Below are 25316 nucleotides of genomic sequence, written 5' to 3' on the forward strand. Positions count from 1 at the left end.
AAATCATCGTAACAAGAAAATAAAGTTTCTACAATCTGATCGTGGAGGCGAATATTTGAGTTACGAGTTTGATCTTCATTTGAAACAATGTGAAATAGTTTCGCAACTCATGCCACCTGGAACACCACAGCATAATGGTGTCCGAACGTCGTAACCGTACTTTTTTAGATATGGTGCGATCTATGATGTCTCTTACCGATTTACCACTATCGTTTTGGGGTTATGCATTAGAGACAGCTGCATTCACGTTAAATAGGGCACCATCTAAATCCGGTTAGACGACAACGTATGAACTGTGGTTTAGCAAGAAACCTAAGCTGTCGTTTCTTTAAAAGATTGGGGTTGTGATGCTTATGTGAAAAAGCTTCAGCCTGATAAGCTCGAACCCAAATCAGAGAAATGTGTCTTCATAGGATACCCAAAAGAAATTGTTGGGTACACCTTCTATCACATATCCGAAGGCAAGATATTTGTTGCTAAGAATGGATCTTTTCTAGAGAAGGAGTTTCTCTCGAAAGAAGTGAGTGGGAGGAAAGTAGAACTTGATGATGTAGTTGTACCTTCTTCTCCCGAATTGGAAAGTAGTTCATCACAGAAATCGGCTCCAGTGATTCCTACACCAATTAGTGAGGAAGCTAATGATGATGATCATGAAACTTCAGATCAAGTTACTACCGAACCTCGTAGGTCAACTAGAGTACGGTCCGCACCAGAGTGGTACGGTAATACTATTCTGGAAGTCATGTTACTAGACCATGTCGAACCTACGAACTATGAGGAAGCGATGATGAGCCCAGATTCCGCGAAATGGCTTGAGGCCATGAAATCTGAGATGGGATCCATGTATGAGAACAAATATGGACTTTGATTGACTTGCCCAATGATCGGCGAGCCATTGAGATTAAATGGATCTTAAAGAGGAAGACGGACGCTGATAGTAGTGTTACTATCTACAAAGCTCGAATTGTCGCAAAAGGTTTTCGACAAGTTCAAGGTGTTGACTACGATGAGAGTTTCTCACTCGTATCTATGCTTAAAGTTTGTCCGAATCATGTTAGCAATTGCCGCATTTTATGAAATCTGGCAAATGGATATCAAAACTGCATTCCTTAATGGATTTCTTAAAGAAGAGTTGTATATGATACCACCAGAAGGTTTTGTCGATCCTAAAGGTGCTAACAAAATGTGCAAACTCCAGCGATTCATCTATGGACTGGTGCAAGCATCTCGGAGTTGGAATATACGCTTTGATGAGTTGATCAAAGCATATAGTTTTATATAGACTTGCGGTGAAGCCTTTATTTACAAGAAAGTGAGTGGGAGCACTACAACCTTTCTGATAAGTATATGTGAATGACATATTGTTGATCGGAAATGATGTAGAATTTTTCTGGATAGCATAAAAGGATACTTGAATAAGAATTTTTCAAAGAAAGACCTCGGTGAAGCTGCTTACACATTGAGCATGAAGACCTATAGAGATAGATCAAGACGCTTGATAAGATTTTTCAATGAGTACATACCTTGACAAGATTTTGAAGTAGTTCAAAATGCAACAGTCAAATAAGGAGTTCTTGCCTGTGTTACAAGGTGTGAAGTTGAGTAAAGACTCAAAACCCGACCATGGCAGAAAATAGAAAGAGAATGAAAAGTCATTCCCTATGCCTCAGTCATAGGTTCTATAAAGTATGCTATGTTGTGTATCGAACCAATTATATACCTTAGCATGATTTTGGCAAGGGAGTACGATAGTGATCTAGGAGTAGATCACTGGACAGCGGTCAAAAATTATCCTTAGAGGACTAAGGAAATATTTCACGGTTATGGAGGTGATAAAAGAGTTCGTCGTAAAGAGTTACGTTGATGCAAGCTTCGACACTAATCCAGATGACGCCGAGTCTCAATCTGGATACATATTGAAAGTGGGAGCAATTAGCTAGAGTAGCTCAGTGCAGAGCATTGTAGACATAGAAATTTCCAAAATACATACAGATCTGAATGTGGCAGACCCATTGACTAAACTTCTCTCACAAGCAAAAACATGATCACACCTTAGTACTCTTTGGGTGTTAATCACATGGCGATGTGAACTAGATTATTGAATCTAGTAAACCCATTGGGTGTTGGTAACATGGCGATGTGAACTATCGGTGTTAATCATATGGTGATGTGAACTATTGGTGTTAAATCACATGGCGATGTGAACTAGATTATTGACTATAGCGCAAGTGGGAGACTGGAGGAAATATGCCCTAGAGCCAATAATAAAGTTGTTATTTATATTTCCTTATATCATGATAAATTTTTATTATTCATGCTAGAATTGTATTAACCGGAAACTTAGTACATGTGTGAATACATAGACAAAACAGAGTGTCCCTAGTATGCCTCTACTTGACTAGCTCGTTAGTCAAACATGGTTAAGTTTCCTAGCCATAGACATGTGTTGTCATTTGATGAACGGGGTCACATCAGTAGAGAATAATGTGATGGACAAGACCCATCCGTTAGCTTAGCACTATGATCGTTTAGTTTGTTGCTATTGCTTTCTTCATGACTTATACATGTTCCTATGACTATGAGATTATGCAACTCCCGAATACCGGCGGAACACTTAGTGTGCTATCAAACGTCACAACGTAACAGGGTGATTATAAAGATGCTCTACAGGTGTCTCCGATGGTGTTTGTTGAGTTGGCATAGATCGAGATTAGGATTTGTCACTCTGATTGTCGGAGAGGTATCTCTGGGCCCTCTCGGTAATGCACATCACTATAAGCCTTGCAAGCAATGTGACTAGTGAGTTAGTTGCGGGATGATGCACTACGGAACGAGTAAAGAGACTTGCCGATAACGAGATTGAACTAGGTATGATGATACCGACGATCAAATCTCGGGCAAGTAACATACCGATGACAAAGGGAACAACGTATGTTGTTATGCGGTTTGACCAATAAAGTTCTTTGTAGAATATGTAGGAACCAATATGAGCATCCAGGTTCCGCTATTGGTTATTGACCGGAGATGAGTCTCGGTCATGTCTACATAGTTCTCGAACCCATAGGGTCCGCACGCTTAACGTTTGATGACGATCGGTATTATGAGTTTATGTGTTTTGATGTTCCGAAGGTAGTTCGGAGTCCCGGATGAGATCACGGACATGACGAGGAGTCTCGAAATGGTCGATACATAAAGATTGATATATTGGATGACTATATTCGGACACCGGAAGGGTTCCGAGGTGTATCGGGTATTTATCGGAGTACCGGGGGGTTACCAGAACCCCCCGGGGGGTCAATGGGCCTTAATGGGCCATAGTGGAAGAGAGGAGGAGGAGGCCAAGTGGAGGGGGGGCGCCCCCCCAAGCCCAATCCGAATTGGGAAGGGGGCTGGCCCCCCTTTCCTTCTCTCCCTCTTCTCTTCCTTCCCCTCCCTAGTTGGACTAGGAAAGGCGGGAACCTACTCCTAGTAGGAGTAGGATTCCCCCCTTGGGGCGCGCCCCATGAGGCCGGCCGGGGCACCCCATAGACACACAAGTTGATTTCTTAGCCGTGTGCGGTGCCCCCCTCCACAGATTTCCACCTCGGTCATATTGTCGTAGTGCTGAGGCGAAGCCCTGCATGCGTCGGTAACTTCATCATCACCGTCACCACGCCGTCGTGCTGACGAAACTCTCCTTCGACCTTAGCTGGATCTAGAGTTCGAGGGACGTCACCGAGCTGAACGTGTGCAGATAACGGAGGTGCCGTGCGATCGGTACTTGATCGGTTGGATCACGAAGACGTTCGACTACATCAACCGCGTTATCTAACGCTTTCGCTTTCGGTCCGAGGGTACGTGGACACACTCTCCCGCTCGTTGCTATGCTTCTCCTAGATAGATCTTGCGTGATCGTAGGATTTTTTTTGAAATACTACGTTCCCCAACAGTGGGGAGGGCTAAGGATGGAACGTTTAAGTACGTCAAGGAAAGTGCTAATGGGAAAGTATCCGGATGGAATGGTCAAGGCTTATCAAAAATGGCTAGGGAGGTTTTGGTCAAATCCGGCTTGCAATCCACACCAACTTTTACCATGAGCTGCTTCCAACTCACCAAGAAAATGTGTGGGAACCTGTCATCTATTTCTTCAAACTTCTGGTGGGGTGAAGCAGATGGTCACAAGAAGGTGCATTGGATTGGGTGGGAGAAGATGTGCACGCGAAAGCACGAAGGAGGCTTGGGTTTTAGGGACCCCGAAGCGTTTAACCAAGCTATGGTTGCCAAAGCAGCGTGGTGCTTGTTTCAGGTGCCAAACTCGATGTGTGGACGGGTTCCGAAGGCACGGTATTTTCCCGATGGGTCGATTCTGAATGCTACGTGTCCTTCTGGGGGATCATACACATTCTGAAGCATTTTGCATGGTCGTGACCTACTTACTGATGGTTTGATCTGGCGCATTGGTGATGGCTCGCGAGTTCTGATCCACCATGATAATTGGCTCCCGAGGAGAGGTAGCCTGAGGCCACTGGGCCAAAGCTACATCGACGACATTACTCGCGTGAGGGATCTGCTCGAAGCCGATGGCATCTCATGGGATAGAAATAAGGTGCAGGACATGTTTGCTCTGGAGGAAGTCCAAGAAATTCTTCAAATACCAGTCGGGGGCGGGGGTGCAAGACTACCAAGCTTGGAACTATACCAGGAATGGTATCTTCTTGGTCCACTCGGCGTACCATCTACGCATGAGCCAGAAGCGGGTGAGATCCGGACGGCCATACTCTTCATCCTCGGTGGTGGATCATAAGTCTTGGCTGAGTCTTTGGGATACTGTTGCGCCGGGCAAAGTTAAAATTCATATGTGGCGGCTGATTCGAAATGGGCTAGCTGTGGGAGCGGAACTCTTAAGGAGGAGGATCAAGCAGGGTGTTTTTTGCATTGCTTGCGGCAGGGAAGAAATGAACTACCATAGATTCTGGGGCTGCTATCACTCTGCCAAGTTCTGGAAGATAATGCAATCGGAATTGGGGGTACCGGTGGCGATCCCGCCGGAGTCAGTTTGCTCCCAGAGTGCGTTGTCGAGATGGTTGATGTCGTGGTTCGCGGAAGCTATGGATGACGAGCGGGCTGTCATGGTACAGGGTGCATACGCGCTCTGGCTCGCCAGGAATAATGCACGCGATGGGCAGCGGATTGAGGAGGCAGAGGCGATAGCGAAAAGAGTTTTCCAACTGATGGGCAAGTGGCAATCTATTCACGGTCGCAAGAGCAAGCAGTACACACCGGCGGTGAAGGAAAAATGGAGGCCTCCGGAGGTGGGGTGGGTGAAAGCCAACGTCGACGGAGCCACATCGAAGGGGGGAGACAGCAGAGGAGCCGACATGATTTTTCTAAACCATGACGATGCGTTTCTGGGAGCCATGTCCTCCCACCGGGGTGCGATCCAGCGAGGATGGAGCTCCTGGCTTGCAAGAGGGCCGCCCAGGTAGCGAGGAGCTGAACATCGCCAAGCTACATATCGAGATGGATTGCAAGGAGATCGTATGCAAGCTTCAATGCACGGAGAAGGATTTTTCGCCGATGGGGCCTATTGTGGAGGAGGTCAAGCAACTGCTTACCTCGAGGGATAGTTGGAAAGTATCGTGGGTTAGGCGTGATGCTAATAGAGTTGCTCACTTGTTAGCTAGGGAAGCAGAGTCAAATAAGTTATGAAAGGTGTGGTTGCATGTGCCCCCAGATTTTATTTTGCAGACTGTCTCGGACGAGATCCCTACGTGGGATGGTTAGATAAAAGTGTGGTTGAGGTTCAAAAAAAAGAGAGAATTAGTGTGGCCAAGCTTTAGACTACTCTAGTATGAGCTCCTGGGACATCCCGTGCGAGTGCGGCGGAGGGCTGTGAGGGTGGCCCGTTTTATTGCCTCCTATCATGCCATTCGACGTGCCGAAACACATGATAATCTTCAGAAGGATCTCATCGAGGAGTAGTGGGCATGGAATGGCCGACAAAGAGCATCATGATTTGTATGTTTGATGTTGTATTGTTGAATTATTTATTGTATTGCAAGATAAACTATTTGTTTGAGTTGTAATAATAAAATTGAACTATTTATTGTTGATTTACTTTGTGTTTGATCTTCTTGGTTGTGTTTGGAGTGCATATGTTGTTTGTGTTAAGATCGCGCGCGCTTTTTTTGCACCGGCTGCTGGAGCGGCTCGCGCGCGCTATAATTTGCAGCGGTCGCTGGAGCAAGCGCTCCTCGCCGCGCAAAAACTCGCCTCTCCAAAGCTGTAAACGCTTTTTTAACGCGCCGCGCGTCGAGCGGCTGTTATGGATGCTCTAATAACTACTTATATAGAAGTGTCATCAACAGATGCATTTACATCATTAACAAGGCAATTATGTACGCCTCTTGCCATTAAAATATTCCAGTTGGATCATTACCATGCTGCCAAACCTCATACACAACTGCTCCTAGTACTTGTTAGGTCTGCTTTCAAAGACTTTGGAACAGCAGGTGCCGCACTAGCATGGAACCGAAGTAGGCAATCAACACAAGCGCTCCATTCTCTTTGACCTCTCGCGAATGAGTTTGAAAAATCATTGCGCGATCCATCGATCAGTCGATACGGCGTCGTAGAATTCCATCAAAACGAACCATGCATCCGTCGTCTCCTTCTTCACGGCCAGGGCCAGGTAATGTCGTGCATGGGACAATTTTTGTGTGCCATGGCGCGCGGTACCGTAAGAGCAACTAGCAGATCCCGCATCCCGCCGGTCCGCAACACATTTGCAGTTCATGCAAAATGGTCTTTGTAGGTCGGCGTGCACGGCCACAGATGCAGACCCCTCAAACGGACCCGTAAAAAAGCATATTCACGGAATATGCTTTTTTACGGGTCGATTTTGTGGGGTCTGCTCTCTGCGCCGCTGCATCCCGCATCTCATCGGCCCGCAAATATCAAATCCAATATAATACAGCAATCAAAAGCAAAACTAAATTATTCAAATCAAACATAATACAATAATCATCCACATTACAAATAATTATTCAAATCACCGTAGGAAACTTAAATAATGCAATACAAAACTTGTCATGAATACAAAAATGAGTCACTGTCCAGCCCTTTGCCAATGGTGCTCAATGAGATCTTTCTGAAGTTGAAAGTGTGTGTTTGCATTTTCAATCTCCTTATATGTCTGAAGAAAAGCTCTAATGCGGTTAGGGTCTCTAGCTGGTTTGACACGGCTACCCACATTGTCGTAGAAGAATTCCAAGTTCATTCATCTCTCATCTTCAAGAATCATATTGTGCAGGATAACATGTCATGATATTTTTCAAAGTTTTCTGATACCAAAAACGAGCAGGATCACGAACAATGGCAAACCTAGATTGCAAAACACCGAATACTCTTTCATTGTCTTTTCGGGCTGCCTCTTGCACCCTTACAAATTCACATTGTTTTTTAGTTTTGGGTTATTTGATACTTTTGACAAATGTGCACCAAGGAGGGTATATACCATCTGCAAGATAGTACCCCTTTGTGTATTCATGCCCATTGATAGTGTAGTTGCAAGCAGGAGCATCACCACTAGCAAGCCTAGCAAACAAATGAGACCGTTGCAACACATTGATATCATTGAGAGTGCCTGGCATACCAAAAAAGCAATGCCAAATCCATAAATCCTCGGATGCTGCGGCCTCTAGCACAATTGTTGCATCACGAGACTTGCCACAATACATTCCTTGCCATGTCTTGGGGCAATTTTTCCAAGTCCAATGCATACAATCAATGCTACCTAGCATGCCAGGCCAACCTCTCCTCTCATTAGATGCCATCAATTTCTTTGTGTCATCTTCATTGGGTGCCCGAAGATACTCAGGACCAAAGACACGGATGATCACCTTTACAAATCTACGCACAGACTCAATTGTAGTATCTTCACCAATGCGAAGGTACTCATCGGCATAGCCAACCGGAACACCATATGCAATCACCCGCATTGCCGCGGAGATTGTTTGATATGCACTAAATCCCTTTAAGCCCGCAGCATTTCTTCTTTGAGTAAAATACCGGCAATTTGCCTCGCAAGCTTGTACAATTTTGAAAAGAGGGATCGGCGCATTCGGTACCTTCTCCGGAAGAGGTGCGGTGGATATGTAGGATTCTCCGCGAAGTAGTCTTGCATCAACATCTCGTTCCCAAGATGACGATTCCGAGGAATGCAAAGACACCCGACGGTCGATCCTCGCCTCCTCTTCCGGTTCTCGTCTTCGTGCTCCTTCACGGCAAGTGCCATGACCAATGTCTGCTGCCGAAAGTTCGCAAGCATGGTCTCAACATCTGAGTCGTCCGAATCATACGAATCGGAGAGTAAGAACTTCTCGCACAGGCTCAACTCCAAACTCCATCTACATGCGTACCAGCGTGTCAATTAACTATACTGCTCGCAAAAATAACAAAAATATGCACTAACCGGTGGCGGATGCGGTGAGTGATCCCGGGCGGCGACGAGGAGGCAGGCCCGACGGTGGTCGATCCCCGGCGGCGGCAGCGACAAGGGCGGCTCTTCTCGCCGGATCCGGAGGGGTCGGTGCAGCGTCTCGGCGCAGGAGGGTGTGGGGCGGCCCCGCGGACCGATTCCGCCCGCAAATTTGGCCGGAATCGCCGGCGGCGGGCGGGCGGAAGCAAGCGCGGTCGGCGGCGGAAGGAGGGGGTAAGGCGCGCGGGCTGAAATGTCCCTCCCGCCAACTGCTTCTCTGTGATGCAGGGCACCGCAGCCGCGAGGGGGAAACCCGCGTATTCCCGGGTTGGGGTCGGGATTTTGCCGCGCCCCTCAAATTTTTTTGCGGGCCAGAGCAGAATGCGGGGTCTGATCGGGCAGGTTTTTTCGCCACTACCCATATTTTGATGGTTATTTTGCGGGTCGGGGACGGATGCGGGGTTCTGCTAGAGTTGCTCTAACAAACTGCATGCGCCGCCTCGCAGGAGCGAACAAAAGGTCGACGGCAGAAGCGTGCCGTGTTGACCAGAGCAAGCGCCATATATGTCCACGGCAAAGTGCCGGTGAGATCGCGCAGCGGCCGGGCGCCGTTTCGGTCAGCTGGCAGACCGATTAGTTGGACCGAGCTCGCCAGCACGAGCGTGAGTTCCGACGAGTGATGACAATGTAGGAGTATCATATTTCCTTAAGAAAAAACAAAATCTTTCTTTTTTGCATCCCTAAAAAGATTCATTTCTGTTAAATTTTCTCATTCCAAATTTCAAAATACCCTTATGAAGCGTATAGCTCCATACTACGTACATATTTCAATCACTCGTCTAGAGGGGCAACGGAAGCACTCCAGCTATGAGAATTATTATTATTATTATTATCGAGAGAGGGGGGGGGGGGGGGGGGGAGATGGGGTTTGACCAGGAAAACGCCTTGAGAGCCAAGGCAGATTTGGGGTCTAGCTAACTAGTCTAACTCGAGCAACTCCATGGAGATCGATGGAGACGTACTTAATTAGGCAGGAAAGCTTTGCTTCGCCATCGGTTATGCGTGCTCCGGTCGTCCGTGACACGTACAGGTCCACTGTTACGGTCAAAACACTGGAATTCCCTTCTTTCCCTGCGAGCGCGCGCGTCGCATTGCATGGAATTTTCAAGCAAGCACGTACGCATGCATGCAGCTCTGTCCTTGTACTACGAACTTGGCCTGAGTTTTCACGATCGACCTCACGAGCGGCGTGCTCGTCCAAAGTCAAAAACCTAGCTAACTTCCAAGAAAATGCTCAAACCCTGGCAAAAAGTTAGTTGCCGGGGTCGCCTTTTTCGCAGCGTCTTACGTGTGATAAGCCGCTCTGTCACCACTCTACATGGCTTGCACGAGCGAAACTCCACGTAGTATTTCTTATTTGGAATGCGCCGGAGTTCAAGGGCGACACGATATCTGGTAGTAAGTGGCATTAGCTACTGTACCGTAGCTAAAAAATCATATGCATTCATGTTTGCCAGCTGACTCTGGTCTAAACTTTTGTCTTCGCCACCATGGCTCAATATTTGACCCCAAAGGCCAAAGCTAAGGCTAAGAATGTGCTAGCGCTGCAATTTATTTGCCATGCTAAATGTAAATTTTGGTGTGATGATGTGCAAGCTGAGGTGGCCGAGATTCACAAGAACTTTTGGTGACGTTCTGCTAGCATAACCATATTTTTGTAGCAGTACTATTTTCTACACCCTCCGTCTCATAGTATAAGAGTGTTTTTGGCTAGTATAAAAAACGCTCTTATATTATGGGACGGAGGAAGTAGCTTGGTACTGCATGAGATGGAGCTAAAAAATACTTATCTATAAAGAATTGTTATGCCTGCATGTTGGCAACACGAGAGCAACCTACGACCGGTTCATGGGAGGAGATCGTGACTTGTAAGACTCATATTCGGAAGCGCGTGATATGCCGGCCATGCCATGGATTTCAACGCTCCGAGCGAGTGCTGCTCCGCTGATCATCTTGACTCGGCGTTGCCGATGCAGTAGGTCGCAGGCAGGAGCACGAACAAGTTGGCCTCAACCAACTTGGCCTTGGCGGGATGTAGAATTCTTACTGCAACTTGAAGCATTTTCTTGGGAGAAAGCACTATAGACTGTAGCGATCAACCAAGCGACCTGGAATCAATTGCCCTGGATGAGACGGCACTCTGTCATTGTTACGGCTGGTCAGACCAGGTCCCAGATTTGAAGGAAGGCCACACCTCCGACTGTCAGTTCCTTGTCACCTCCCTGCATGACAAGGAACAGGTAAATGCTCAGTAATAGGCAAATTTGATAATTTTGACCTCTTGACACAATCAATTCACAGACTGAACTGCCCGTAAAACTATTTCACACCCCTGACCCTTTTGTGTAGCGCCCGCCACGCCGGCGCCACACCCTACTGTGCAGCGCCTAGCGCGGCGGCGTTGCACCTCTGTCCACCGTGGCAGCACTGGGCCCCGCATCCCGCAGTGCAGCACCTACGGGCTAGGCGCCACACTGTAATGTGCAGCGCCTAGCCCTCGGGCGCTGCACTGTGACTTACATCCAGCCGCGGCGGCCCTCTCCTCCCCCACCCACCCCATTGCCAGCAATTACAGAACCAGAAAAGCCGCGGCGGCGGCCCTCTCCTCTCCCCCTCTCAATCCCCTCTCCCAAATCCTTCCGATCCGACGATTTGGTCCGTGCATTTCTTCACCAATCCATCGTAGAAGGTACTCTCCTCCGATCCCCTTCTTTCTATCCATAGAAAATATGATATTTTGAAGATTTGGGGAACCCTTGTTTGAATCTTGCATGTATTAGTTTTGGGGAATTTTTGTTTGAATCTTGCATATATTAGATTTGGGGAACCCTTGTTAGATTAGAATGTGGTTTGGATAGATAGGTTGACATGTTATTTATGTAGTTTGGATACATAGATTGACATGTTATTTCTATGGAAAAGTTATTTGTATGAAGTAGGCCTAGTTTAGTTTTGGATACATATGCTTTGAATTATACTCGCATTGAGAAAAATGCTTTGGATACATATGCTTTGAATCTTGCATGTAGAAGGCCGACTTTAGTTTTTTCGAATTGAAAAGATAATCGTGTTGACAAGAATGCTTTGTTGAAATTGTTAGGATGGTTTGGCTTCTCGATGATCATTGGGACAAACAACACCGGTCGTACGCTATGTCGGTGGAGCAGCGGGTAATACTGAAAGTGGCCGGTGTTATGAATTTCGTATTTTTTTTCAAACACAAATGCCCATATGTAATGTTATGATTTGTTTGTTTGTAGGAGCTTGCACCTCTGAAGCTTCGGTCTCACGGGATCAGCCTTGGAGGGATGCGTTATGATGAGCGGTACACACCGTATGTAAGGGAGGCAGGACTTCTCCCTTTCATTCAGTTGGTCCGCCGGTCGACGCCACCCAACAATGCTGCAGCACTCACCGCGCTTATTGATCATTGGAGGCCGGAGACACACACTTTCCATCTTCGGACCGGAGAGATGACCGTGACGCTGCAGGATATTGCTATGATCACCGGTCTTCCTATCGATGGCAATCCTTTATGTATGAACACCGATTCTGATGGGTGGCGCGCGCAGATGTTTGCCCTTATCGGTATGGTTCCTCCGGAGCCTCGGGAACCAGAAGCAGAAGATAAGATGAAGGAAAGAGTCGCAGCGGGCGCTACTTTCACGTGGATATCATCGAACTTCTGTCATTGCCCTGAGGATGCTAATGAGGACATGGTGAAGACATATGCTCGTGTCTACATGTGGTACGTGATATCCAGGACTATGTTTGCTGATGGCACAGGCAAGAATGCTCCATGGATGTGGCTGAAGGCGTTGACCGTCTTCGATAGCAAATGGAGTTGGGGTTCGGCGACACTGGCTTACTTGTATCGACAGGTATGAAGTTGTTTCCTTTTCACCTCATTGATACATTATCAATGCGCTCTTGCGGCAAATTTGACCATGTTCTCTGTTATGTGCAGTTGGACGAAGCCTGTTGTAGACACACTGGAGGTATTGGTGGTTGTCTGCTCGCACTTTCCATATGGAGCTGGGAGCGTTTGCCGGTTGGACGACCGAAGACCGTGAAGTACGAGGATTGGGACGACAAAGACGACCCACTACGGCACCCCACTTGGGCTTACAAGTGGGATGTGTTAAATGAGACGACAGATGATCCCTCGGTAATGTACAAGTTGTACAAGAGCGAGCTGGACGCGATCACGCCTGAGCAGGTGAACCGACATTGCATAAGTGATTATCATGCTTGTATCGTAACTCGATATCAATTTTGCATTCAATCCCATTTTGCAGGTGGAATAGGAGCCGTATGGAAAAGGAGAGAGTTTTGGTAACCCTATGGAGTTCAGGCTGAATCCGATGTGCACTAGGGATAGGGATCTCTGGCATATGCGGTGCCCACTGATATGCAACTGGGCGGTTGAGCTTTACCTACCACATCGGGTGTTCCGCCAGTTTGGTTTGTTCCAGCCACACCCGCCGGAGTGGGAGGACACGGACAAGTTGCTACACGCGTAAGATATAATTAACCTTGAGCACTTAGCAGCTTCTCGACGGTTTCGATGATGCTAATATTCTGTTTCTAACTTGCAGGTTGGATAGGAAAAAGCAGCGGAAGATCAAGGATTGGGCCAAGCATCACAGGAAGTATGTCGTGCAGTTCGCTCTTAGTGTGGAGCAAGCAAGGGCTAGAAAACGAGCCCAGCTTCGTGAGCACTGCCCGATCGCGTTCAACAACTATCTCACATGGTTTCTTGCAAGTACCCGCGTGGAGGTATGCCAGCCGGCGTATGCTGAGGAGATTCTGGAAGAACCCACTATACAGTGTGGCGCCTCCGAGCTAGGCGCTGCACAGGTCTGTAGCTATGCAAACACAACACAAGGTAGGCCTACAGTTTGAGGCACTTGGACTTGGACTTAGTGAATTTTTTAGCTATCCAGAGAGCCACAGCAGCTAGGCGCCACACGGTAGATTGCAGCGCCCAGATGCTAGGCGTTGCACTTTGACTTAGTGAATTTTTAGCATATGCAAACATAGTAAGTAACAACTGTAGATTGCAGCGCCCAGATGTGAAGTAGGATTGATACGTAGCAAGCAAACAACTGTGAAAAGAACATATGCACGAAGTACTTCACGACACATAGTTGTTCATAACACATAGTACTTCACGACACATAGTAGTTCTTACAACCAAATCGAGGAGGAGACATAGTAGTTCACCGCACATAGTAGTTCTTACAACCAAATCGAGGAGGAGACATAGTAGTTCACGACACATAGTAGTTCACAACCAAATCGAAGAGGAGACATAGTAGTTCACAACCAAATCGAAGAGGATGACATAGCTCTATTGCGTAGAGCAAGGCCCCTTTCCCTTCTTCTTCTTCCTCTCTTCTTCCTCTTCCTCCTCCCTTTTTCTTATGAGGTGAGCCTACTTAACCACCCTCTCCATGAATATCTGCTTCTCCCTCTCTTCTTTTTCAGCTGCAATTTCCCAAAGCTTCATGGTTCTTTCTTCAAAATCCTGTTGACACTTCTTCTGTGCCTCCTCAACTTTCCTCATCAACGCTTGCTCCCTAGCGCGCATCGCATTTGCCGCAGTCTGTTTTCGCTTCCTCTCCTTCTCTAGCTCCTCTTCCTTCTTCTTCTTTAGCTTGGCTGCATCCTCCTCTCTAAGCTTCTTCGCAGCCTTCTCCCACCATCCCGCCGTCTCATCTTCGCCATCCTCCTTCATTGTTGGTTTGTTGGGTTGGGAAGCCACCATACCTACAATGAGTGAAACATAATGGTTAGTAAGGACAATAAGAACAAATGGAAGCACATATGAAAAAGAAGAACATATGAAAAAACAAGAACATATGATACATTATAGTTAGTGAGGAACATACGGAAACGGTCCATCTAGGTATCCAAACATTCCTCTATAACGAACTTGCGCTTGTCCATCACCATGGCCAAGTCCACCACCAAGGCCAAGACCATCACCAAAGCCGAGACCATCACCACGGCCATTACCACCACGTCGAGCTCTACCACCACCACGGCCTAGACCACCACCACCACCTCTACCACCACCACGGCCTCTTGTAAGTCCAAGTTGCCGACCTCTTTGTTGCCTAGATCCTCTTTGGCTAACACTTGGTTGGCTAGGCACTTGTTGGCTACCACTTGGTTGCCTTGGCACTTGTTGGCTACCACTAGGTTGGCTACCACTTGGTTGGCTTGGCACTTGTTGGCTACCACTAGGTTGGCTACCACTAGGTTGGCTACCACTTGGTTGGCTCCCTTGTGTAGCTCCTTGTTGGCTTGTGCTTGCATCATTTTTCTTGGACCTTTTCCTTGGTTTCGTACATTTTCTTTCGTTGTGGCCATGACCTTTGCACTCCCCACAACGGGAGCTCTCACGAGGCTCTTGGAATTGGTCGTTGCCCGCTTCGCGGCGCCCACCATGGCCCCATCCGTCCATGTCGCCTCTAAGACGCTTTGTCTTACGTCTACCCCGTTTAACAACCTTCAACTCCGGATCCGGCCATAGTTGAACTCCATGATACTCCGGCCATTGTGATTGGTCAAAGTATGGGTGCAAGCGGGGAGCCCATGTTTTCTTGACCGTCATGATTGAGAACTCCGACTCCCTCACGGTGCGTGGGTGATTGATGTCCACATTCCTAACGCGACCGGCGGCATACAAATGTGAGCACGGGAGATGAAGCAACAATGGTCTCCCGCAAGTGCAATCACATTGTGTTAACGACACCTTGAAAGCCCAACCTCCATGTTGCCGGCCATCGTTTGTGGTTCCTCCTGGCTCTTTCACTTCGTACTTCCACTCTTTGTTGTCATATAATATAGCTTCTTCTGAGTCCGCCTTCCGTGATTGAAATACCAACCATTCATCAACTTTGGGTGGGAACTTGTACTTGTACTTCCGTGGGTTCTCACCCGCTATCTGTGCATCGGTTTCCATCGAGTACTTTACAAAGTACGCATTCATCTTGTCAAATGTGTATTGAACTATTGCTGTCACGGGTAATCCACGTGCACCTTTGAGCACCCTATTGAAGCATTCGGCCATATTGCTTGTCATTTGACCGTATCTCCAGCCATCTTCATCAAAAGCACGTGCCCACTTGTTCCGGTATTGAATGTGCCTATTGAGAAATTCTTGACCCCCGGGATCAAGTTTTCTGTGTGCGAGCAATTTGTTGTACAAAGTGGCGAAGTGCTTATCGGAGAAAGCGAGACAACAATCTTGAAGATCATCGGCCAACTCCTTAAGGCCACATGCCCTTTAGAAGTTCGAACAAAAGTGCCTCATGCACCATCGATGGTGCAACGGAGCATGCCCGGGAATGTCAATCTCCACGGCGTTAAGAATTCCTTGATTCCGATCCGATATGACACAAATTTCCCTTTGAGCGGGTAACACCTTCGTCCTCAAAAGATGCAGAAACCACTCCCAGTTGTCATTGTTTTCCACCTCAACCAAAGCAAATGCCAATGGCAACACCCGGTTATTGGCATCACTTGCTATCGCAACCAACAAGGTGCCCTTGCATTGTCCGGTTAAGAACGTGCCATCAATTGCGATGACCGGCCTACAATGTTCGAAAGCCCTCACACATTGCTCGAACGCCCAAAAAGCACGGCCAAATACTCTGACTTTCCTTCCTTCATGAACCGTTGTTTGGTGCCCATGAGGCTCGGCCACATGAACCATGCCCGGGTTTGTCGCGGCCATGGCTAACAACAACCTAGGGATTCGGTTGTATGCTTTCTCCCATGTACCATACAACATCTTAAATGCGGCTTGCTTCGCCTTTCATGCCTTGCCGTATTTCACCTTGTAATGAAAGATGGCTTTCACAAGGTCAGTGACATGTTGGACGCTCATTGTTGGAAGTGTGGATATTGAGTTGGAGAGCCTGTAAGCGATGAACTCGGACGTGAGTTGTTTGTGGCCTTCGGACACAATCTTGCCATCCACCCTTTTGCCTTGGCACATGTGAGTTGGCACACAACTCACTACATGCCAAGTTGGACCTCCTTTCCATGGTCTTGCACGCACAATCCACGGACAACCGCCACGACGTCTTGCCATTCCTTGTTGGACCTCCTTTCCACGAGCTCTACCACCACCACGGCCTCTTGTAAGTCCAAGTTGGACCTCCTTTTCATCTTCACATGCACATGCAACCGTGTAGCGCACATTGACGTCCGAGTTCACCACCTTGTGTGGACGATAATGCGTAACCGAGTAGTTGTCGAGCCACATCTTCAAATCCAACAAGCTGTCGAACTTAGAACCTTTAGCAATCCGGTTCTTGTCGTCTACCAAATCACGGTGAGAGCTTGGCCTAACCCCAAGAGGTACACATTGGCCACCATCTACCACGGCTTCATCCGCGAGACTAACATCCTTGAACAATGTAGTCCGATGATCCCCACCAAATACCTTCTCGAAAGCTTCGGCCTCCTTCACCGTGAACCCCTCCGCATCAACTTGTTCATCGGGACCATCGTCATCCGAGTCCGATGCATATGCACGGGAAAAAGGGATGGAATGGTCCATTGTCTCTTGCAAATGATATTTGTCGAGATCACCCACATTGTTGTCATGGAGATCAACTTCATTGTCATCGTCCGCATACTCATCATTGTCCTCTTGCAAAGATTCATCTTGGTTGTTTGTATACGGGCTCAATGTTGGCCTCACTTCTTGGGTCAAAAGAGGTTCAACAATTTCATCTCCCTTCAAGGGTGGGGGGCTACTAGCAACCAAAGGGGAGGGGTTCCGGTTCAAGTCCAAGTGCAAACTTGAATCAACCTTCTTCGTTGCAAATAACTCAAGAGCCTTGTCTAGTGATTCGGCCACCATCTCCTTGTATGCAACCCAACGTTGCTCCGAGTTGACACGCATTGTCTTCAAACGGATGTGCATTCCAAAACCAACATTATGCCTTCCCTCCAACTCAATGATATCACTAGGGTCCATCCAATTCAAATCTTTCCGAACTTGTTGCAAGAGCTCCGCATAGCTAGGACTACTATCAAACACCATGTCAAGCTCATCCGGGTCCGGTTCTTTATTGCCTTTCAAAAAGGCGTCTTTGTCCCCATGATGAACAAACACACATGTTCTTCCCATCCCTATAAGCATTCAAAGAACACAAGGTAACATTGCTTCCATGAGTACTAATCCATGGATTAACACGGAATACAAACCCTAATATATATATGAAACAACAACCCTAACCCTAACCATAACCATAACCCTAACCATAACCCTAGCCCTAAACCTAACCCTAGCACCAACATAAGAACACCCATAAGAATAACCCTAGCATACTAATAAAGCCTAATCATAGAAATTGGCTAACAAACATCTCACATCTCCATGCAAATCTCTAGATCCAAACAAAACTAGGGTTTCCCCAAACTAGCAACAAATGAGCAATGGGAGAACTTTACTTGGATCAAAACAAGGGGATCGGAGATTATTACCTTGAAGGAGGGTTTGACTTCGAAATCCACGGACAAATTCTTCAAATTTGCAGGATTTGGAAGAAGATTTGAGAGGGGGAGAGAGTGGGAGAGGGGGCAAAGCTCGGGGAGAGAGTGAGAGAGTGTGTGGTGGGGGGGTGGGGGAGGGGGGCCAGCCAAGTGGCTGGATAAGCCACAGTGCAGCGCCTAGCCGCTAGGCGCTGCACATTACATGTGTGGCGCCTAGCACGCCGGCGCTGCACATTACATGTGTGGCGCCTAGCACGCCGGCGCTGCACTGCTGGGTGCGGGCCCAAGGGCTGCCACGGTGGACAGGAGTGCAACGCCGCCGCGCAAGGCGCTGCACAGTAGGGTGTGGCGCCGGCGTGGCGGGCGCTACACAAAAAGGTCAGGGGAGTGAAATAGTTTCGCACCCAGTTCATTCTGTGAAATGATTTCGTCCCGAGGTCAAAATTGTCAAATTTGCCTCAGTAATACTACTCCCTTCGTTTCTTTTTAGTCCGCATATAAGGTTTGGTCAAAGTCAAGCTTTGTAGAGTTTGACTAACTTTATATTAAAAACTATGAACATTCACAATATGAAATCAATATTATCAGATGCACCACGAAACGTATTTTCATACTATATACTTTTAGTATTGTAGATGTTCATATTTTTGTATATAAATTTGGTCAAATTTTGTGCAGTTTGACTTTGACCAAATCTTATATGATGAGTAAAAAGTAACGGAGGGAGTACTAATTTTTCTTGCTTGCTACTAGCCTACTAGTGAATTCTTCATCAAAGCCACGACTCAGTACTAGTCGCCCGCTTAACGCGGCTCCCGTATTTATTTAGACTACCCACAGTGGGAGTAACATAGATAGTAACATCACACATATCTAGGTTAAATAGATGATGTGGCATGTAATAAATGAAGAAAAAGATGATAGTGGTAACATAGCTAGTTACTACTAGTATGAGTAACATCACACATATCAAGGCAAGATGTGTCTATAGCCTAATAAATGAAATGCTCCATGTTACCACACATATGCTACTCCCCACTATAGAGGTAGTAACATAGACTAGTAACATGGCATGTTACTAGTCTATGTTACTACCCATTGTAGCTAGTCTTAAGCAATAGCATATGAATAGTACAGGTTTGGAGGTAATGGGGAAAAATTACACTGTGATAAGCCAGTAAGCGGATCAGATGAACCAAAGTCGATTTCCTTGTGTTGTTCTATAATATGCACCCATTACTACTTACTCCCTCTATAAACTAGATCACTATTTCAGTGATCTAAATGCCCTTATATTAGTTTACGGAGGGAGTAGTATTTACAAGGCGTGAAAACGACTTTTATTTACCACCGACTGAAACAGCAGATTTACCAAAACTAGACTAGCCCTGGACTTGCCAACTCTGTTTCTGCTGGCCGGTTCGAAAAACATGGCTTCTATTGACTTCCTCATGACTTCCGGTAGTAGATAGAGGAAACAATACACACGAGCAAGTCAGCATACATGGCTGTCAACAACTGACAAAGAGCGTGCCACCGGCAGCCTCTGCTCCTCTTCAATCTGCGCCTGAACCTCTCTTCCTGTCTGAATGCGCCCTATCTGCAGCCACTTTCAGTGAAGCTAATTAACTCTCTCCCTTTTATGCGATCTACCGCCCTTCACCAACCTAAATTTCCTGCATCTGAACATAAGGTGCAAATATCGTATCACCGAATACAGCATAGCTATGTAACTATAAAGCTAGTGTTACCAGCAGATGCATTCACATATTTCTGAGGCAAATATGCATTTTGACGGGCGTAAGGTTATTAAGACGTTTAGATAGTAAACATAATGTTTGTTTAAGTGAGGTATCCATGTGGGTCTTTGTTAAGGTTTACAAAAGTCTGTTAACCTGTACCATAAGTACATGGTTAGACAGTACTAGAACACAGCTCTGGAAAAAGTCATGCTTGGAGGTTTAAAAAACTAACACGAATGGATCACTTCTCTTGATAGCCTACTTCAGTTTCAGTTTCATGTTTGTACGGCACTTGCTACTTCAAATGCCTTAAAAGTGAGCCTAGCATTAGTAGGAGCGTGAATCGTAATAATGTTGTTGACAAGCCCTGGGTAGCAGTTGCATGTCAGGTTTGGTAGTGTGATTAGGAACTCAAGTATGAACCATCATGTTAAACAAGTCTATCTCTGTTACGTGCATTTGTCAGCAAAATCAGAACTGACCAGGTGAACAGGAATTCAGTTACCTCTTTATCATGATGATGCAGCACGGCGCAGTGCACCTCCTGGGGGGTGCAATTTAATGATTGTCGAGCCATCAGCATCGCAGCTGTATCCATCTCTCCCTCTGTTTTCAGCAAAGATTGATTGCAAGTCCCAAGAACATACGAAATTGACAATCAAGAATGGTACAAGGATAAGGTATGGTGAAAAAAGCATCAACTTTTCCAACTGAACCCTGCAAGGCGTCAAAGTTAGGATGTTTTTAACTACAGTACCATTTTGGACTGGCAACATTTCTTTTTGTCTCGGCAATGTGGTACTCCCTCTGTAAACAAACATAAGAGCTCTTATATTTCTTAACTGAGGGACTAATTATTAGCCATATGCAGCAGATGCGAGACACAACTTCCTGATGCTATTTATTACGTGAACATACTCGCAACAAACTGAAAATTTAGAGCTTGGTCGAATTTCTAAGATTTCACATGCAAAGCCACAATCACTGAACTAACAGGCAAATTATTGCTGGAAAGATGAGGATGTGAAATATGGATCGTCTTACCACATAACCATACATATGGTGCTGCAACAACTAGACAGTCCCTCCTCCACCATGAGACAGATTTAATAGGCATACAATTTCTTGCACAGTGAAAATGAGGTAAACTAACTGTCATGGGTTTGATGCTCTGTCATGAGTACCATCACATATAAAATTAAGCTGATTAACTGCAGTGTTCCAAGATAAGTTGTCCTGTAAAATGGTGAATATGCAATTCTTAATAATTCCAAACATAGTACGCACTTAGATTCTTCAAATTAAGATTTATACAATCATCAAGAAATCTGCGCATACATGTTTTTACCATTAGAACTCAATTATAGTACGTACACATAGAATAAGTCATGTTGCAGATAATCTCTTCAATCATAATAAATAAAATATGGTAATATAGCCAATGCAAAGAGGCTTTCCTCTTTACAGAATCTCACCCTTAACACGCCCACGTTTTTTATCTTTCCCAAGTGCAACTATCACCTTTATCTGCTGAAGAACAAGGGGATCACTTGATATATATACATATAGATGGTTGCATGACAACCATCTGCTGCTGTATGCCCCCCTACCATCTTCTAAGCAGTTGAGCGCTGAAGTGATTAGGTTGTAAATGTGCAATGTATCGACTTTCTGCATTCTTCAGTTATAATGCAGGTGCCGGCAAACACCAGAGAAAGGAACCGATGAGCCCCCGACCAACAGTGCCCTGATTAGCACATAAAAACTTGGTCAGCTGTCACAAATCACATATGTGATGAATGAGACCCTACAGAATTCAGTATGGCCTATAACTGAACGTACTGCTGGCTGTTTATGATTGCAGGGTGCAGACAATTCTGATCACAGGGGCAGCCATTATATTAGGTCAGCCAGGCTTCAGGAGTTGGTTTTCTATCCAACACGGCTCTTTCCATCACAAATTACACCTTCGTATTGCTATTCTTGATTAATCTGAAGCAAAACTCATGGCTCCCTCCTTTGAGCAAAACTCTTGGTGTCGACTAAGCATATTCTTATCAATTTATCCTCTTGGGTGCCACATTGTCCCATTGCTGCATAAAATCCTTTCATCTTTCTGTTTCAGCAATGACAGTCAGCCATTCCATAAGAATATCAATGGCCACGTAATCTGGAGTGCACCTCTCTTCCATCATACGATCCATCGATTCAAAGGCCTTTTCAGGCATATTCTATACGAAGTCTCTTCAGCAATAATTATCTGATGAAGAATAAGAGCCTCATTTGATGTAGACGGCTGCATGTCAAGAATGTGTTGATGCCTGTTACACTACTATCCACTGACCAGCTGAGAACTGATATAACTGCTTTCTGCACTCCTCAATAATGGCGCTCATGGATGCAAACATCAGAAAAAGGAACTGATGAGTACCCAACCAACAGTGTCATGACTAGTAATGACTGAAAAACATAACCAGTTGTCACCGTAAGCCACGACTGAGATTGCAGAGTGCAGACAATTCTCATCAGCTCTGACCTTCCCATCACAAATTCCACCTAGGTATTGTAACTGCTGATTAAGCTGAAGCAAAATTCATGCCTGCATAATTTGAGAAAGACTATTTCATTGTGCCAACTAGCATATTCTTATGTAGTTGTCCTTTTCGGTGCCGTACACCCCACTTGCTGCATAAAATTATTTAATCTATTTGTTTCACCAATGCCAGGCAGCCATTCAAGGAGAACTTCAATGGTCAAGGAATCAGGGGTGCACCTCTCTTCCCTCATCCTGTCCATCAGTTCAAAGGCCTTCTCCGGCATATTCTTATCGCGAAGTCCCTTCAGCAATGCATTGAAGGTTGTTACGTCTGCGGGCACATGCTTCTCGCTCATCCAATCAAACAGTTTAATTGCTAAACTAACATTTCTGCTCTTGCAGAGAAAGTCGATCAGAATATTGTATATCACAGTGTTGGGCTGAACACCAGATTCATCCATAGACCGGAAAATGTGCAACGCCTCATCTATTTTACCAGCTTTGCAATATCCATGTATAAGTGTACCAAAGGTGACCACAGAAGGCCGGCAACCATCATCGATCATTTTCCCCATCAATTCATCCACAGCCAAGAAATCTCCTGCTTTGCACGAACCAGACAACAAGGTAGTGTAGGTGTACACATCTGGCCGGAGACCAGCTTCCTTCATCTTCCCAAGCCACTCATGAGCCTCACACAGTCTGTTCTCCCTACAAAACCCACCAATCAAAATATTGTATGCTTTTGCATCCAGCTGAAAGCCTGCCTTCTTCATCGATGACGCCATGGAGCAAGCATCCTGCAACCGCCCTGCTTGTGCCAATCCCAACGTCATGATGAAATACATGGTTTTCTTTGGTGGTTGCCATACTTCTTTCATCTCATGGAACAACTCCATGGCCACATCCACATTTTTAGTGCTGAGCAAAGCCTGAACCAGAGTGCTGTAGGTCACAGCGTTGCCCCTGGCTTCAGGCCAAATTGTTCTTTTCTCCCTGAAGAACTCCAGCGCAGCCCAAACCCTCCCTACCCGGCACAAGGCGACCACAATCATGTTCAGAGTGAAGACATCCGGTGACAGGCCCTCCCTCTCCATCCTCCCAATCACCTCACACGCCATGGCAACATTCCCCACACGGCAAAATGCATCGGCCAAGCAGTTGTAAGAAAATGTGTCGGGTGCATGTCCATGCACACTCCTCATCCGCTCCTCCACAAATGTCACAGCCTCTTGGACCCTCCCACTCTTGCACAAACCGTTCACGACTGTGTTCACCGTGACAACATCCGGGCGAACGTCCGAGTCTGAACCAGACATTCCATCGAGCATCCTGAGGGCGTCCCCCACGCGGCCAGATTTGCAGAGGCCATTGACGAGTATGCCGTAGGTGACGGCGTCAGGCCTGACAGTGGCGGCCCGCATGGAGGAGAAGAGCTGGGTCATTCTCGGGAGGTCTCCGGCGCGAGCGAGCGGGGCTAGGAGCTTGTTGAAAACAGAAGTCTCTGGCGGCGGGGCGCCAGCGGCGAGGGAGGCACAGAGGAAGCCGGCGGCTTGGACGGGAGAGGAGGGACGACGCGCGAGGATCTTGGATAAGAGGGCGGAGAGGATGGGCGCGGAGGGGGGCGGGAGGCGGTGGCATGAGGGAAGGGAGAGGAGGAGCGCGAGGGAGGCGGGGGTGAGGGCGTGGGAGGGCGCGGCGAGGGTGGAGTAGAGCTCGGCGGAGAGGGAGGGCGTGTCGCGGAGGAGGGAGAGGGCGGAGGCGGAAGGGGTGGGCGCGGAGAGGAGGTCGTCGAGGACGGAGGCGGCGGAAGGGGTGGGAGCGGGTGGGGAGGCGGCGGAGGAGGAGGCGCGGTGCTGTGCTCGCAGTCGAGGGAGCGCCGCTGCGAGACGCCTGGCTGCGCACATTGTTGGAGGCGGAAGCGCCGGGACGGAAGGGGAGGAGGCGGCGGGGCGGTGAACTGCCGGTGAGCTCGCCCGGGGGTGGAGAAGGGAAAGGGACGAGGTGTCGACCGGCGGCGACAGTGGCGATGGTTACTCAGAATGGGCTGGACTGTTGGGCTATTTAGATAAAGCAAAAGGCTTTCATGCAATCCGGCCCAAAATGAATCAAGCCGGGTACCTCATTTCCTTGTCTTCTTCCTAGATCATGCAAGTTTCACGAGAATGGCAGTGACTCTTTGGGCAATTTGGTATGCTAGACGCAAAGCTGTCTATGAGGCAATTTTTCAGACTCCGCAACAGACCATCCTCTTTGTCAACAGGTTCCTTGACGAACTGGAGCAACTAGCGACAGCTAAGGCAAGGCCGGCTACTTCGGCACCTATGGCGGCCCAGCCTAGGCGCTGGCTGCCACCACCGCCGGGTGTGATGAAGGTTAATGTCGATGGTGCAGTGGCACGGCACAAAAGGGGAGGTGCGGTCGCAGCTCTATGCCGGGACTCCAATGGCGTGTACTTGGGTTCGTCGGCAATGGTATTTTTTGGAATCACCGACCCGGTCATCTTGGAAACTTTCGCGTGCAGAGAAGCACTGGCTTTTGCAGATGACCTCTCCATCTAGACCGTTTTGGTGGCCTCTGACTGCCAGGAGGTGGTGAAAGACATAAAATCAGGGACAGGAGGTCCTCATGCGGCAATCATACATGAAATCATAGATCGTAGCAATTTCTTTACTTCTTGCTCTTTTGTTCATGAGCGTAGAAACTTTAATTTTGAAGCACACAATCTCGCCAAGTTTGCTTGTAATTTAAGGCCCGGGCGACATGTTTGGTTGGGAAACCCACATGACCCGGGTACCTATGAACATCATTATGAATGAATAAAGAGGCGAGATTTCTCAAAAAAAAAATTCCTTCTCTTCCTTCCGATCTTCAATCTCCAGAGAGAATCGACCTCTTCTTCCTCATTTGCTCAAAAAAAAACCTCTTCTTCCCCCCCGGCCGCTACTCGACCGGAGATCCCCCTACCCATTCTCCACGCCTTACAAGTCTCCCTATGGCA

At 47.1% G+C, this 25316-nt stretch overlaps 1 protein-coding gene and 1 long non-coding RNA gene across 3 annotated transcripts; one reads left to right on the forward strand and one right to left on the reverse strand.

Moving 5' to 3' along the window:
* Positions 1-12165: 12165 nt before the first annotated feature.
* Positions 12166-13305, forward strand: LOC141026614 (uncharacterized). Its single transcript, XR_012189009.1, has 3 exons — positions 12166-12399; positions 12486-13037; positions 13117-13305. It is a non-coding gene; the product is annotated as an uncharacterized lncRNA (long non-coding RNA).
* A 5812-nt stretch (positions 13306-19117) lies between these two features.
* Positions 19118-24400, reverse strand: LOC109731692 (uncharacterized). Of its 2 annotated transcripts, XM_040396438.3 has the most exons (3): positions 21622-24400; positions 20285-21526; positions 19118-19719 (listed from the first exon to the last, which is right to left on the reverse strand). In XM_040396438.3, exon 1 carries the CDS (start codon positions 24220-24222, stop codon positions 22426-22428), a length of 1797 nt encoding a protein of 598 aa, XP_040252372.1. In that variant the 5' UTR covers positions 24223-24400; the 3' UTR covers positions 19118-19719; positions 20285-21526; positions 21622-22425. The 2 variants fall into 2 exon arrangements, with proteins under 2 accessions (XP_040252372.1, XP_073361825.1); XM_073505724.1 differs by having other exon boundaries at positions 19124-19719; positions 20285-24400.
* Between the last annotated feature and the right edge of the window lie 916 nt (positions 24401-25316).

This window comes from Aegilops tauschii, chromosome 7, assembly GCF_002575655.3.
Source record: "Aegilops tauschii subsp. strangulata cultivar AL8/78 chromosome 7, Aet v6.0, whole genome shotgun sequence".
Lineage (NCBI taxonomy): Eukaryota > Viridiplantae > Streptophyta > Magnoliopsida > Poales > Poaceae > Aegilops > Aegilops tauschii.

Bases quoted from the DNA above. Each gene is read 5' to 3' on its own strand.
- LOC109731692 (XM_040396438.3), bottom strand. From the start codon at position 24,222: ATGTGCGCAGCCAGGCGTCTCGCAGCGGCGCTCCCTCGACTGCGAGCA.